Source organism: Micromys minutus (assembly GCF_963924665.1).
Source record: "Micromys minutus genome assembly, chromosome: X".
Classification (NCBI taxonomy): domain Eukaryota; kingdom Metazoa; phylum Chordata; class Mammalia; order Rodentia; family Muridae; genus Micromys; species Micromys minutus.
Window position 1 is genome coordinate 836,430 of NC_137970.1, and position 15,726 is coordinate 852,155.

Below are 15,726 nucleotides of genomic sequence, written 5' to 3' on the forward strand. Positions count from 1 at the left end.
GTGGCAAAAAAAAAAAAAAAAAACCTTAGGTTGTGTACAAACAAAGACTGTGAAAAGTAACATGAGAGAGATGAGTGAGAGACTGCTCTCAAAGTTAAATCTGCCTTTCTATCCTGAATTATCTAGATAATTAGCTCCCCTTTCTCATTTGCTGAATAAATGGCAAAGTAGGTGTATCCTTTGTATTTAAATATGAATTTACATGTGACAAAGCGAATATTTGCATGTTGGTAACAAAATTTCAAACACTGAAACAGGATGATCATGAGACCTAACATAACTGAACAACATAGTGAAGTGATATGCACATGTGTGTGTGGGAGGGGCGTGAGGAGGTGCAAGGGGGTGTTCAATGCTCATGTGCACATGTATGGGGGAGGCTGGGGCGGTATATCCCAGTGTCCCAGAGAAACAGAAAAATAAAAAAAGAAAAAGAAGAAAACCCTGGGAGGAAATGATGCCTATGTGATTAAACTCCATGCTGCAGGACACTCATATTTTTTTACTATATTTTCTGATTTTGAAATCTAGATAGAACCTCATGAAAAAGCCCCAAGTTTTGTGGATTCGGGATCAATGTTCTCGTCTCTATTCTACTATTTCTCTTTCCGTAGCATCTGAGGTTCTCTGTCTCTGTCCCCCTCCCAGTATTTAGAGTCCCTCAGGGCTACTTCGACTGCCAAAAATAGTGACAAACATTGACTGCCCTTCTACCTATCTTCTGCAACACACAAACATTGAAAGTGACTGTGACTAGAAACGTGAGCCACCTCTTCAGGATTACTAACACGTTCTTGCTGCCACCTTCCCTCTTACTTTAGCAGAGTCATTTAATTCAGATTTACAAAGAGTAAGAGACAGAGGGGAAGGATCGAAAACCTTTTAGTCACACAGATCAATCCAACTTGTTGGTGCTTCAGAATGAATTTTTAAACTTTTTGAACAGAAGCATACAAGTGTCTAAGAGCAAATATAATAATGTACAAAGCCTCCATTCATGGTGTAGGCAGAATGGAATGCTGGTCCCCGGCAGCTCCCTAAGGAATGTTCCTTTGGCTTTGACTGTTCTACTGGAAACAAGGAGGGAACCACATGTATAAAATGAATTTACAATATCTCTGCCTTATTAAGACAAAATAAGAAAAGTTAGCTGTTTTATATAAACTGTCAGTTGCATATTCCGGGCCTTCATTCTTTGAGGTCCCTCCCACATTCCCACGCCTGGCTACTATTAAGCAGGGAGTACCGAGTGGCCGATTATGATTATTGACTGTCCAGGCCTGTGCTCTTCAACTCATTCTGTCAGCAGAATGTAAGCAAAGTTGGCATTTGAAAGCAGGGCCCATTCCGTTTCTGGGTTTTCTTAGGTTTGCTATGCAACAGGATCAGTGCTGTAGTCCCCGGTTCAAGCTGAAAATGTTGCACAGGAAGACATATCATGTAAAGGTCAGATTCTTGTATTATGATGTTTTTCTATTTGTGTCTATACAAATGAAACTTAATGTTATAACTCTTGTCATAATTCTTGCCAAGGTCCTATGGACTCTGCCTGCTAAGTCTGAAAATAAGATGGTATTTTACATGGGAATGTCTAATAATCATTGTATGATGCTGATATCTCTATGATGCCATAGAACCAAGTTGAACTTACTTTGTGTTTTCAAGAAAATGCTCTTGTCTCCCTGAGTCCCATTAATGTGCTGGTATCGGATAAAGTACGTTGTTTACACTTTTATGGACACAATCAATATAATAGATTAATACATGCATTGAAAATATAACAACTCATTGTAGTGAAATGATTTCTACCATGTCTACCACATCATTTTATTTCATAAAGCATATGTGTGTATATCCAAATATTTTATACATGGACCAGAAAAAAAATTAACTTATGAAATGTGCTGTAAGTGCATTAGTTCTAATTTATAAGGATGATAACTTGACAAGGTAGGACACCAACAAAATAATTCAGGACATATTTTCATGTTAGTTGCCAAATCAGAATTTCTTTTGAAGTAATATTTTTTTTGAGTTCTTCAAATTCACATTCACAGCTAGTCTCTGTTTTATTGCTGTCTGATAGGATCTCCAAGGAGAAATTGAAGCTCACACGGACATCTATCACAATCTTGATGAAAATGGCCAAAAAATCCTGAGATCCCTGGAAGGTTCAGATGAAGCACCCCTGTTACAAAGACGTCTGGATAACATGAATTTCAAGTGGAGTGAACTTCGGAAAAAGTCTCTCAATATTAGGTAGGCAATGATCACTTGGGTGGAAGGGAGCGAGGATCCAAATGTGAATAAAGATGGCTAAATTCTCCTCATTTTCACAGTACAGGCAGCTAATATCTCATATGTAAATAACCCAATTTCAAAATGATTCACTTTATTTTGAATGAATGAATCATTCATTTGTTTGGAATGGATATGATATTTGAGGGTTCAGGTTAGATTAGAATAGAACTGTTCTATAACCATACAAGAGGCACATATTAAGACATTAGAGTAAATCTTAAAAGAAAGCACTGAGATCCTGATTTTAGTGCTCTCTCTTGCTGTGTAACGGTGTCATACCAAAAAAAAAAAAAAAGAATTAAGATTAGTGAATATTTGTTACGGCATTCTCTCTTTGACATCTCTCTGAATATATAACCAAAGGAGATTCTTTTAGAGCAGATCACATCATAATGAACAGTTTAAAGACACACTCTTTAGAGTTCATGCAGCTAATGTGATTATAGCAGCTTATTATCACCCGATCTCTCTCAGATTTTCTTGAAGCACATTCTCTGGAGGGCCCCTGAACTTTTGGACTTTGCACTTCCTTTCTCCTTTGCCAAATCAGCTTGTTTTGTGAAGTGAATGGATGCACCTTGCATCATTGCTAAAGGTACAAGGAAGCTCATAGGATGTGTGTAGGGCTGATATAGGTATGTATATGGAGGGGCAGAGGAGCACAGCTGGTCTCTCAAGTGCCCAGTGTTACCTAAGTAGCTGCAAAATTCAGGAAAGAGAAGCAAGCTCCCTGCTTTCTGAGTAATTGATTTTCCTAATCCACCAGTTTTTAAATATTTTTTTGTGCTTTCATCAGTGCCTATAAAAAGGAGTAGTTATAAGAGAAGTAGAAAGGGACAAAGGAACTCAATAGTTACTATCCTGAGTTCGTCTGATTATTAAAAAGAAAAACAAACTCTTTCCCTCCTTCTTCATAGTTCTCGTAAATTGTTTGCAATTTCAACATACAACTCTCATCAGGAAAATTAACACCTGAAATTGTATTAACTCGAAAGCGCATTTGTAAAATCTCTAGCAACTAAGAAGCAACAATAATGCCGGCAAGTAAGTAAGGGTCTGTAGGACCATCTGCTGCTATGAGCATCTCACAGTGTCTGACTCGTGATGTTACCAGCATCCATGAAAGGCAGATTTTATTCTTACACTATTTCAGCCTTTGATGAAAACCTGGGATAGAGAGGTTAAACGGGTTTCAAAAGTGACCCAGCTAGCAAATGGCATGTCTAAGAACTATTCCCAGTGAATCTAACTTTATCTTTTGAGTGTTTAGTCCTCAGAGTATTCTGTAGGGCTGAATAAAGAAGGAATTTTTCACAAATAAATTCATCATAGTTGAAAATATTGGATTGGGAAATAGATTTCAAAGAACAGAAAGGCTTTATTTTTTACAAAGCTTTTCCTCAAGTTTGAACCCTACCCTTTGAGAATCTCATCTTTCTCTGTGTTCTGCCCATGATTTTTGAAATCTGTGTGTTCATGATGAGTGGGCAGCAATAATGGGATATTGCATTTTAACTATAGAGATGCGCTATTAGTTTTCTACATTTTAGACATCTAAGAGCAGTCCAAGGGACCAAGGCCACCTTTGTTACATCAGTCCTTAAAAATAATAAAACATGAACTTAAAAATGTTCTGATGGGTAAGGAAAAAGAACATAATTTTCCCTATTGCAGGAAAGAAAAAGAAGGAGGAATATAATTGTTTCAGAAGTCTCTTGCTGCCTTTTTGTGAATTTGAGAAAAAAGAAAGAATTTAAGATATCAAACAGGATGTCGTCAAAATATGGCCTCTTCATTTTCAGAAGTTTCCCATATGACAACCACTACAGTTTAATTCTTACTGTGATTAATCAAACAGAAAACAGTAGCTTAAGGAAGATACTGTGAATTCTGCAATTTGAATACTCTGATTAATTGTTTGAGCTTTTAAAATAGGTCTCTGTAATGGTCTATCTAGAATATACATTCTCAATTATAAGAAGCAAGGGATTCTGCATATCTACACACTTTAGTGTATTTTGACAATCGACTGAAGAGTGGCGGTGTCACTTCTTCCATGAGTAGCAGAGTTATTGACTATGGAGGAAAAAAAGGAAACATTAGGATGGTTGTCCATTCGGGTATTTTTCATATTGAATGTCACTACAATTTTCTTAAATGTTTCAAAATATCCTGAGAAAACAACCATGTTTCTGTAGATTATAGTACATTGTGTACTTGGAAATGTACTACATTCATTGTTTTGTGAGGGCTTCAAGAAACTATTCATAGATTTCAGAAAATAAAAGCTATAGTTGTACAGAAATATTCTACACAGAACACTGATTCTATCACACTGCTCCACAGATCAAAAATTTAGAGTGTATACACATATTTTACTCATCTGTTTGATTGCTAACCTCTTCTTTTTGTTCCTCTTGTATTCCACTCTCATCCTATATCTTTCTCACAAAGCAGCATTCTAGTCCCTCTCCAACAAGGAGTTCTAAGCAGATAGATTCTGCTTTCTAATCCAGTTTTGATTTCTAGCAGTCTTCTGTCTCTTGTGAGAACTGCAGTATGGACACATGCTGCTTGGTTCTTGTGTTTGGAATGCAATCTCCCTTATTCTTTAGATTTTGACTCAAATTCTACATGTATTTTCTATTCCTCGTGTTTTTCACTTGTTCTTTCCACAACCACTCAAATTTACACTTGAAGGAGTAAGTATATGGCTTCGTGGTAGAGTTCTTGTCTAATCTGAGTAAGATCTATGGCTCAACACAAAACAGAGACACGCAGACACCGACACAGACACAGAGAGAGAGAGACACACACATGGACACAGACACACACAGAACACACACACAAGTTCCTTTTGGTGTCCATGAGTTGTTTCATGTTTCTTAGCTTCAGCTAAATTAAACAAAAGGTGTATAAAGTCCAAATAATCTAAAAGATTTACATCACAGTTGTTCTCTCTTTTGACTCTTTTACCACCGAACATGTAATCTTGAGCAAATTGCTTAAGTGCTTTAATGTTATTCAACTCTATAAATCTGAGATTATGCTTTTCCAAACAGACAAATAACTGTGTGTAGTATGTGTGCACACTCACATGTGTGCATGCAACTGTGCCTGTGCATATATGCACATGTGTACAAGAGGCTAAAGGACAATGTCAGTGTCTTCTTCAGTTGCCATCTAAGTTTTTGACTCAGTGCAACAATTTGGCTGGAATGTTTGGCCATAATCCACCTGCCTTTACTTTCCAAGGCCAGGGATTACAGATACATGCCACTATGTCTGACTGAATGTGGATGCTAGTAATCCAAACAAAGTTTTCCATGCTTGTTCAGTGGGCAGTTTACCATTTTATACCATTTGTCTCTCTGTGTATGTCTGTGTCTGTGTGTCTCTGTTTTGTGTTCAGTTTACTATTTTATTCCCCAGTTCCTTGATTTTTTTAATTAAACAACTTTATCTTAAAAAACAGAGATAAATGTACAGATTTTAAAAGCATTTTTGCATAAAACTATACAAATATTTTTGTCAGTATTTGATTTTTTGAAGGTTTGAGAGTATGCATTGAAATCTTACTAGTTACAATGAGCATAAAGTACATGTAAAACATGATGTAACATGGAAGTAGTCAAAGTTTTCTTGGTGTGTAAAGATTAAACATAATGATTTTTAAATACCAAGAAATGGCACAAGTCTGCATTCTTAGCTCTTGAATTATTAATGATTTAAGGTCCAGGTGTACTCTACTCTGAGAGGTTCGTATACACTTATTTGTTGTTGTTGTTGTTTGTGTATTCAGAGCTTTCTGGGGTTAGCATCTCAATATCAGTGACTGCATATTATGTCTGTTCTTTTGTGACTGGGTTATCTCACTCAGAATGATATTCTCTAAATGCAGCCATTTTCTTAAGAATTTGGTTAAGTCATTGTTTCTGGTGGCTGAGTAGTACTCCATTGTGTAAATATACCACAATTTTTGTATCCATTCATCTACTGAAGGACATCTGGGTTCTTTCCAGCTTCTGGCTATTATAAATAAGGCTGCTATGAACATGGTGGAACTTGATTTTTATATTTGCATGTCCCTGATTTACCTTTAAAATATACAATTAAAAACAAATAGAATGCCTTTGAGAAAAAGTGGCTTCTCCATTCACATATTGTCCACAAGATAGACTAGTAAGTAAACAGTTAGTGATAATTCAGTTCCATAGAGCAAGGTAAAAGATAGAAATCAAGTAATATCTTTACTTACGTATAGAAATGTGTGTGTATGCATATATGCACAGAGTGAGAATTGAAACGGACCAATAATAGGAGGATGACTAATAAAGACAAGTATTTCTCATGCAAAAATAGCATATAACCACAAGCCTTCACTATGACTTTAAAACTACTAAAGATTTCATAAGTGGTCAAGTGATTTTTTTTTTACAGAAGCAATATTTATGAAGAATTGTTTAATCTGTATTTGGACTTACCCAGCTTATTAGATATATGTTTCACTATGAGGTTTGCTTAATATGTTATTGGTATGACCTCAGCAAATTATGTTTTTATGTTTGGTGCAGAAAAACTCTAAAAACTATGTGAATTTCATGTTTGCTAAATTCTGCACATAAGAAACAGGAACACTAACATTCTTCAGCAACAACGACTCTCTTCAGGAATACATGGTACTGGCAGTTGGAAGTGAGGCTTTTATTTTTCTATAGTGGAGAACAAAGAAAGGGCAAAGGGAAGAAGAATCATCTACTTGGATACTGAGCACCTCTGGCCTCTCTCTTACTCTTAGAATGTTAATTATGTTGGAAGTTTAAGTTCAAGGCCCAGCTAGGGGAAAAGAGGTTTACTTCTCTTGCAGTTTAATTCTCTGTCTTTAAAGCCCCACAGCTCCTACTTTATTTCTGTAGTTCTTTATTATTTCTGCATCTGTACCATTTCTTACTGTCAACTTAAATGTTACTGTATTACACAGAGGCTCACAGTACCTACGGGGATATATCACTAGGTTTAGAAAGGAAGTCAATGTGAAAAATGAATTCAATAGAGCACAATTTCTTTAAGCATGTGTGTTTTTCAGAGTAAAGTTTTATTAAGGATTTCAAACTAGGCATCAACCAAATCACATTGGAAATATCTGTATCTAGAGAAATAGCAGGCACTTTATCATCTCTTTAATTTAGATTCCTATCTCTGAAGACTTCTGAAAATATCAAGCAGTACATCCCTGTATTTCTAAAAGTTCTGTATTTTACCCAAACCTTATAATTTGTGTATTTTTTTCAATATCAGCACTTACCATTTTATAGACAAGTAGCCCCCAAGTTCGTCTCTTCAATGATAAAGATGAATAGGGAATGGCTGCTAAATGTGCCTCTTCAAATCATCTTTTTTGTATTCAGTGGGTAAAGATAAATAAAGTACATTTGACCATTAAGAAGTCATTTTCCCTAGAATGTATACTATTTTGTTAAAACCAGTATGCTTAAAGTTTTTTTCTTATCTAAGGGTGACGTGTAATTCGCAATTCCCAAATGTAAATATGGGAACACAACAGATATGGCTCAGCAGTTGTCTTTCGAGCTCTACTCTTGCTTTTTCCCTCAATTACCAAACAGGGTGTTTGATTATGGTGAGTTGAGCTCATCTTAATCCCACCATCCTTTACCAAATTTATGTCAAGTAGATGCATCCCTTTTCCTATAAAGACCCACATATAGCATTAAAGAACTCAAAGTTTTCAGTGTTGTTAGAGCTCACCCGAAGAGCTGTGGAAGCATTTCTTCAAATTGCTGAGATTTTAGAAGTAAGGTCTAGAGATCTGGATTTCAGGCAAGTTATCCTAAACTGCTGTATACACTGAAATCTCAGAACTCCAGCTTGGAATTATTTTAAATTGGATGTGATTATCTGACTAATTAGTTTTGTCTCTCAGTTCCATTTTCTGGAGGGAAAAATAAGTCATTATTAACTATTATTTTTTTCATCCTTTTTTTCTCTTCTTTCTTATTTGATATTCTCTGTATTTACATTTCCCTAAAAATCATCCCCCTCCCCCACCAATTGCTTCCATGTAGGTGCTCCTTCTCCCAAACTCCTTCTCCCACCTCAGCATCTTGGCAATTCCCTACACTGGAAAAACAAGTCTTCCTGGGACCAAAGTCCTCTCCTCTCCTTGAAAATGCTATCCTCTCCTGCATATGCACCTGAAGCCAAGGGTCTCTCCATGCAAACTAATTGGTTGAAGCTTTAGTCCCTGGGAGTTGTGAAGGGTTTTGTTGGCTGATAATGCTGTTCTTCCCATGGGGTTGCAGACCCTTTCAGCTCCTTCAAGTCCTTTCTCTAGTTCCTTCATTGAGGTCCCCATGTTCAGTCCGATGGTTAGCTGTAAGCATCCTCATCTCTATCAGTATGGACCTGGCAGAGCCTCTGAGGAGGCATCCATATCAGATTCCTGCCAGAAAGCACTTCTTAGCATCCGCAGTAGTGCATGTGTTTAGTTGCTACGTATAGGATGGATCCCCAGGTGAGGCAGTCATGGGGATAATCTTTACTCCAATCCCTGCTCCTCTATTTAGCCCATATTTCCTCCCTTGAGTGTTTTGTTCTCCCTTCTAAGAAGGACTGAGGCATCTACTTTCTGGCCTTCCTTCTCTTTGAGCATCATAATTTCTGTGAATTGTTTCTTGGTTATTCCAAGCTTTTGGGCTAGTATCCGTTTATCAGTGAGTACATACCATGAGTGTGATTTTGTAAATTCGATACCTCATTCAAGATGATAGTTTCAAGTTCCATCCATTTGCCTAGGAATTTCATGAAGCCATTGTTTTTAATGACTGAATATTACTCCACTGTGTAAATGTACGACAATTTCTGTATCTGTTCTTCTGTTGATGGACACCTGGGTTCTTAAAGCTGCTATGAACATGGTGGGACATATGTCCTTATTAGATGTTGGAGCTTCTTTGGGGTATATACCCAGAAATGGTATTGCTGGGTTGTCAGGTAGTACTATATCCAATTTTCTAAGGAACGAACAGACTGATATCCAGAGTAGGTGTACCAGCTTACAACCACACAAACAGTGGTGAACTCTTGCTCTTAATCCACATCCTCACCAGCATCTGCTGTCAACTGAGTTTTTGATATTAGCCATTTTGACTGCTGTGAGATGGAATCTCAGGGTTGTTTTTATTTATTTATTTATTTATTTATTTATTTATTTATTTATTTATTTATTTTTGCATGTCCCTGATGACTAGGGATGTTGAGCATTTCTTTAGGTGCTTCTCAACTATTCAATATTCCTCAGTTGAGAATTCTTTCTTTAGCTCTGTACCCCATTTTTAATAGGATTATTTGAATCTAGAGTCTAACTTCCTGAGTTCTTTGTATGTATTGGATACTAACCCTCTATCAGGTGTAGGATTGGTAAAGATCTTTTCCTGTTCTGTTGGTTGCCATTTTGTCCTTTTGACAGTGTCCTTTTCCTTACAGAAGCTTTGCAATTTCATGAGTTCCCATTTGGCGATTCTTGCTATTAAAGCATAAGCTATTGGTGTTCTATCCAGGAAAGTTTCCCCTGTGCCTATGTGCTCTAAGCTCTTCCTTACTTTGAGTTCTATTAGAATAAGCATGTCTGGTTTTATGTGGAGGGTTTTGACACACTTGAATTGAACATTTTACAAGTGAATAAGAAGGGACCAATTTGCATTCTTCTGCATGCTGCCTGCCAGTTGAAACAGCACCATTTGTTGAAGAGGCTGTCCTTTTCCCATTGAATGTTTTTAGCTCCTTTGTCAAAGATCAAGTGACTATAGGTGTGTCAGTTCATTTCTGGGTCTTCAATTCTATTGCATTGATCTACCTGCCTGTCTCTGTACCAATACTATGCAGTTTTTATCACAATTGGTTGGTAATACAGCTTGAGGTCAGGGATGGTGATTTCTCTGGAAGTTTTTTATTGTTAAGAATAGTTTTTTGTTATTCTGGGTTTTTTATTATTCCAAATGAATTTGCACATTGCTCTTTCTAACACCATGAAGAATTGAGTTTTTCTTCTTCAGAGACTTGAAGTTCTTGTCATACAGATCCTTCACTTGCTTGGTTGCGGTCACACCAAGGTATTTTATATTCCTTGTGACTATTATGAAGAATGTCAATTCTCTAATTTTTTTCTTAGCCTGTTTGTCCTTTGAGTAGAGGAAGGCTACTGATTTATTTGAGTTAATTTTATATCTAGAAACTTTGCTGAAGTTGTTATCAGCTGTCAAAGTACTCTGGTGTAAATTTTGGGGTCACTTAACTATACCAACATATCATCTGAAAAGAGTGAAATTTTGACTTCTTCCCTTCCGAATTGTATTTTGCTGTCTGATTGCTCTGGCTAGTACTTCCAGCACTATATTGAATAGGTAGGGAGAGAGTTGGAAGACTGGTCTAGTCCCTGATTTTAGTGGAATTGTTTCAAGACTTTTAACATGAAGGGTTGTTGAGTTTTGTCAAGTGCTTTCTCAGCATCTAAAGAGATGATTATGTGGTTTTGGGGGTTTTTTGTTTGTTTGTTTGTTTGTTTGTTTGTGGGGTTTTTTAGTTTGTTTATATAGAGGATGACATTGATGGATTTTGGTATACTGAAACATCCTTGGGTCCCTAAAATGAAGCCTATTTGATCATGGTGAATGGTCATTTTGATGTGTTCTTGGATTTTGTTTGCAAGAAATTTATTGAGTAACTTTGTATCCAATATTTATGAGTAAAATTGTTCTGATGTTCTCTTTCTTTGTAGGGTCTTTTCATGGTTTAGGGATGAGTGTAATTGTGACTTCAAAGAATGAATTAGGTATTGTTTCTTCTGTTTCCATTTTGTGGAATAGCTTGGAAAGTATTTGTATTAGGTTGTCTATTAAGATCTTATAGAAGTCTGCATTAAACCTACCTAGTCCTGGGCTATAACTGGTTGGAAAGCTTTTGATGACTGCTTCTATTTCTTTAGGGGTTATGGGGCTGTTAAGATGGATCCTGATTTAACTTTGATACCTGGTATCTTTCTAGAAAAATGTCCATTTCCTCTAAATTTTCTAGTTTTGTTGAATATAGGCTTTTGTAGTAGTATCTGATGATTTCTTTAATTTCCTCAATTTCTGTTATGTCTCTCTTTTCATTTCTGATTTTGTTAATTTGAATTCTCTCTGTGCACTCTTGTTAGTCTGGCTAAGGGTTTATCAATCAGGTTGATTTTCTTAAAGAACCAGCTCCTGGTTTTGTTGATTCTTTGTATAGTTCTTTTTGTTTCTACTTGGTTGACTTCAGCTGTGAGTATTATTATTTCCTGCTGTCTAACTCTGTTAGGTGTTTCTGCTTCTTTTTGTTATAGAGCTTACATTTGTGCTGTCAAGTTGTTAGTGTATATTCTCTCCAGTTCCTTTTTGAAGGTGCTCAGCATTATGAGTTTTCCTCTTAGCACTGCTTTCATTGTATCCCATAGGTTAGGGTATGTCGTGCTTTCGTTTTCATTAAATTCTAGAAAATCCTTAATTTCTTTATTTCTTTCTTGACCAAGCTATCATTGAGTAAAGCATTGTTTAGCTTCCATTTGTATGTGGGTGTTTTGTTGTTTTTGTTATTATTGAAGACCAGCCTTAGACCATGGGGATCTGGTAGAATGCATGAGATTATTTGATCTTCTTGTATTTGTTGAGGCCTGTTTTGTGAACAAATAAAGGGCTAATTTTGGAAAATTTGCCTTGAGGTGCCTTGAGAAAAGGTATATTGTTTTAGGATGAAATATTTTTATAGATATCTGTTAAGTCATTTGGTTCATAACTTTTGCTAATTTTGCTGTATCTCCATTCAGTTTTTGCATCCATGGTCTGTCCATTGATGAGAGTGGTGTGTTGAAGTCTCCCACTATTATTGTGTGTGTTGCATATATGTTCTGAGCTTTAGTAGAGTTTCTCTTATGAATGTGGGTGCTCTTGTATTTGGAGCATAGATGTTCAGTATTGAGAGTTCATCTTGATAGATTTCTCCTTTGATGAGTAAAAAGTGTTCTTCCTTGACCTTTTGATGACTTTTGTTTGAAAATCTATTTTATTCAATATTAGAATGGCTACTCCAGCTTGTTTCTTGGGACCGTTTGCTTAGAAAGTTTTTTTTCCCAACCTTTTACTCTGAGGTGCCTGTCTTTGTTGCTGAGATCACTTTTCTGCATGTAGCAAAATGCTGGGTCTTGTTTATGTATCCAGTCTGAAAGTCTATGACTTTTTCGTCGGAAATTGAGTTCATTGATGTTAAGAGATATTAAGGAATAGTGATTATTGTTTCCTGTTATTTTTATTGTTAGAGGTAGAATTATGTTTGTGTGCGTTTATTTTTGTTTTATTGCAAGAGGATTATTTTCTTGCTTTTCCTAGGGTGTAGTTTCCCTCCTTGTGTTGGAATTTTATCTATTATCCTTTGTATAGTTGGATTTGTGGACATATATTTTGTAAATTTGGTCTTGTCCTGGAATATCTTGGTTTCTCCATGTATAGTAACTGTGAGTTCTACTGATTATAATAACCTGGACGTGCATTTGTGCTCTCTTTGGGTCTGCATGACGTCTGTCCAGGATCTTCTAGCTTTCATAGTCCCTTTTGTGAAGTCTGGTGTAATTCTGATTGGTCTGCCTTTATATGTTACTTGTCCTTTATCCATTATTGCTTTTATTATACTTTTTTGTTTTGAACATTTGTTGTTTTGACTATTATGTGTCAGGAGGAATTTCTTTTCTGGTCCAAACTATTTGGAGTTCTGTAGACTTCTTATATGTTCACAGTCATCTCTTTATTTTAGGGAAGTTTTCTTCTATAATTTTGTTGAAGATATTTACTGGGCCTTTTAGTTGGGAGTCTTCACACTTTTCTATACATATTATTCTTAGGTTTGGTCTTCTTATTGAGTCCTGAATTTCCTGGATGTTTTAGGTTAGGAGTATTTTAATTTTTACATTTTCTCTGACTGTTGTATCATTGCTTTCTATGTTATCTTCAGCCCCTGAGATCCTCTCTTCCATCTCTTTTATTCTGTTGGTGATGCTTGTATCTATGATTTCTGATCTCTTTCTTAGGTTTTCTTTCTGTAGGGTTGTCTCTCCTTTTGTTTTCTTTATTGTTTTCATTTCTGTTTTGAGATCCTAGATGGTTTGGTTCACCTTCTTTATCTGTTTGCTTTTGTTTTCCTGCCTTTCTCTAAGAGCTTGTACTTGTTTTTCTGTGTTCTTCTGTATTTCCTTAAGGGAGTTATTCATGTGCTTCTTGAGACCTTGTATAATCAGCATGAGGCACTATTTTAAGTTCAAATCTTGTTTTTATGGTTTTTGGGTTATATACTGCTTGTTTTGTTGGGAGAGCTGGTTTCTGATGTTGTCAGGTCTTCTTGGTTTCTGTTAGATTCTGTGCCTGCCTCTTGCCATCTTCTTAACATCTTTGATGTTAGTTGTTCTTGTTGTCTATGAATGGAGCTTGTCTTTCCAGTGCTTCTGTGGGTTGTGGACTCTAGAGGGAGATTGGTCCTGGGTGTTCAGCTCTCTAAGAGCAGGGTGTGAGTTCTGATGGTGATGGTTCAGCTATAGCTCTGGGTGCAGATGTAGGTTTGAAGGGCACAGACCAAAGCAGTAGCATGATACCTGTGCTTGAAGAGTTCACAGATGTCTCTTCCCAGATATAAGTAGAGAAACAGTGTGCGCTCACCCGTGGGCTTAGTAGGGAGGGCGCTCCTGTGTCTCCTCTCCGTGTTCAGTTCCCTGCGGGGAAGTCATGAGTCCTTATGGCAGTGTGCCTGATCTGCCTGTGGCTCTGGTCATAGGTGAAGGCCGAACCAGTCTATTATGATTACGATTATGATTATGATTATGATTACCATTGTGATTGTGAATATGAATATGAATATGATTATGATTTTGATGATTATCATCATCATCATTATTACTATTATTATTATTACTATTTATCTATTAGATGCAGAGTTGAGATGAGCTGGGTATAGTGTTGCACATCTTTCATCCCAACACTCAGAAAGCAAAGACAGTGTGATCTCTAGGAGTTTGCATCTGGCCTGATTTATATAGAGACATAGACAAAAAGTCTGAGAACTAGGATGCTGTTATTTTTTTAATTAAATACCTTAAATTTTTAATAAATTCCATATCTTAGGACACGTCCTGTCACCCAGATACTAGATTCACTCTTGGAATGCTCTACTTTAGTAGTTTGATTTAACTACAAAATAAACAGAAGACAAGCATTGGGCATCTATATCCCCTTTTATTTTCCCCATCACAACTCAATACCTCATATGATGTAAAGGTACATGATAAATATTTATTTAACCTGTGTCTTTTTTGTTATTGACTGCTATTACATAGGTCTCTATCTGCCTGCCTGCTAAAATGTCCTGCTGGATTGCTTCTTTCACCTTCTATGGAACTAAATTTTCATTTCAATCATTAGAGAGAATCCTGTGACCCCTTAGACTCTCTACATAGCTAAAATCTTGAATTGGGAGTTCTCACTTAGGGTTATCATAAGAAAATGATGACCCTAAAAGGAGAAAGAAACATAAAAATAAGATATTGATCTCTATACAATATACAATCTGTATGTATATAGTATATTCAAAGCATGATACAACATGGTTAATTTGTATAATTGTATACAATAATACTACTTAAGAACTGAGCTGTTTAATTTTCCTTGCTTTTAAGAACAGTCTACATTTTTAACAGTTGCATCATGGATTAGTATTCTTAGAGTTTAGAAAATTATAACTATGAAGGGAAATAGTGCAAATCTACCCCTGAGAGAAAACCTGGTTATCATCCTAGAAATTTCCATGCATAGTTTAAGCATGTACTTACAAATGTATACTTACTCACAAACCTTTTACAAAATGAAAGGATTGTAGGCTTTTTTGTAACACACTTTCTCTTTTTCTATATGCATAAAAATTTTTGCCTAGGCCACCATACTGAATGTTTCACGGGATTTCAATGTATGACATTGCAATAATAGATGTAATAAAGTTCTTATCACTAAATATTTGTGGGTTTTTAGTTTATCATAATCATAAGCAATGCTACAAATTAATACTGTCTATATATAACTTTGTATGCTTTTTTGGTTGCTTTCTTTATATTCCTTGAATTGAAGAGTTACTTGCACATTTTAAAAAACTTTATGTTTTCATTAGAGTATATTTCAGAAAAATTGAGACAATTTAATTTCAGTAGTAAGTATATAATGTAGTAATTCTAAGTCCAGAAGCAGAGTTATATTGAACATGTCAGGCTAAATTACGGAATAAACACGGAAAATATTCTTCTACCTGGCTGTCTTACATTGTATTTCTTGGCAGCCCTGAAGACTTTAGTGTATTTAT

General features: G+C 36.0%; 1 protein-coding gene across 5 annotated transcripts in view; it reads left to right on the plus strand.

Annotated features, from left to right (window-relative positions):
- Window positions 1–15,726, plus strand: part of DMD (dystrophin) — a 1,259,848-nt gene that overhangs the window by 802,386 nt on the left and 441,736 nt on the right. For all 5 annotated transcript variants that reach the window (XM_080910294.1, XM_080910293.1, XM_080910296.1 and 2 more), the window contains one exon: window positions 2,087–2,259. In XM_080910294.1, coding sequence (XP_080766420.1) covers window positions 2,087–2,259 — 173 coding nt within the window. The remainder of the gene's footprint in view (window positions 1–2,086; window positions 2,260–15,726) is intronic.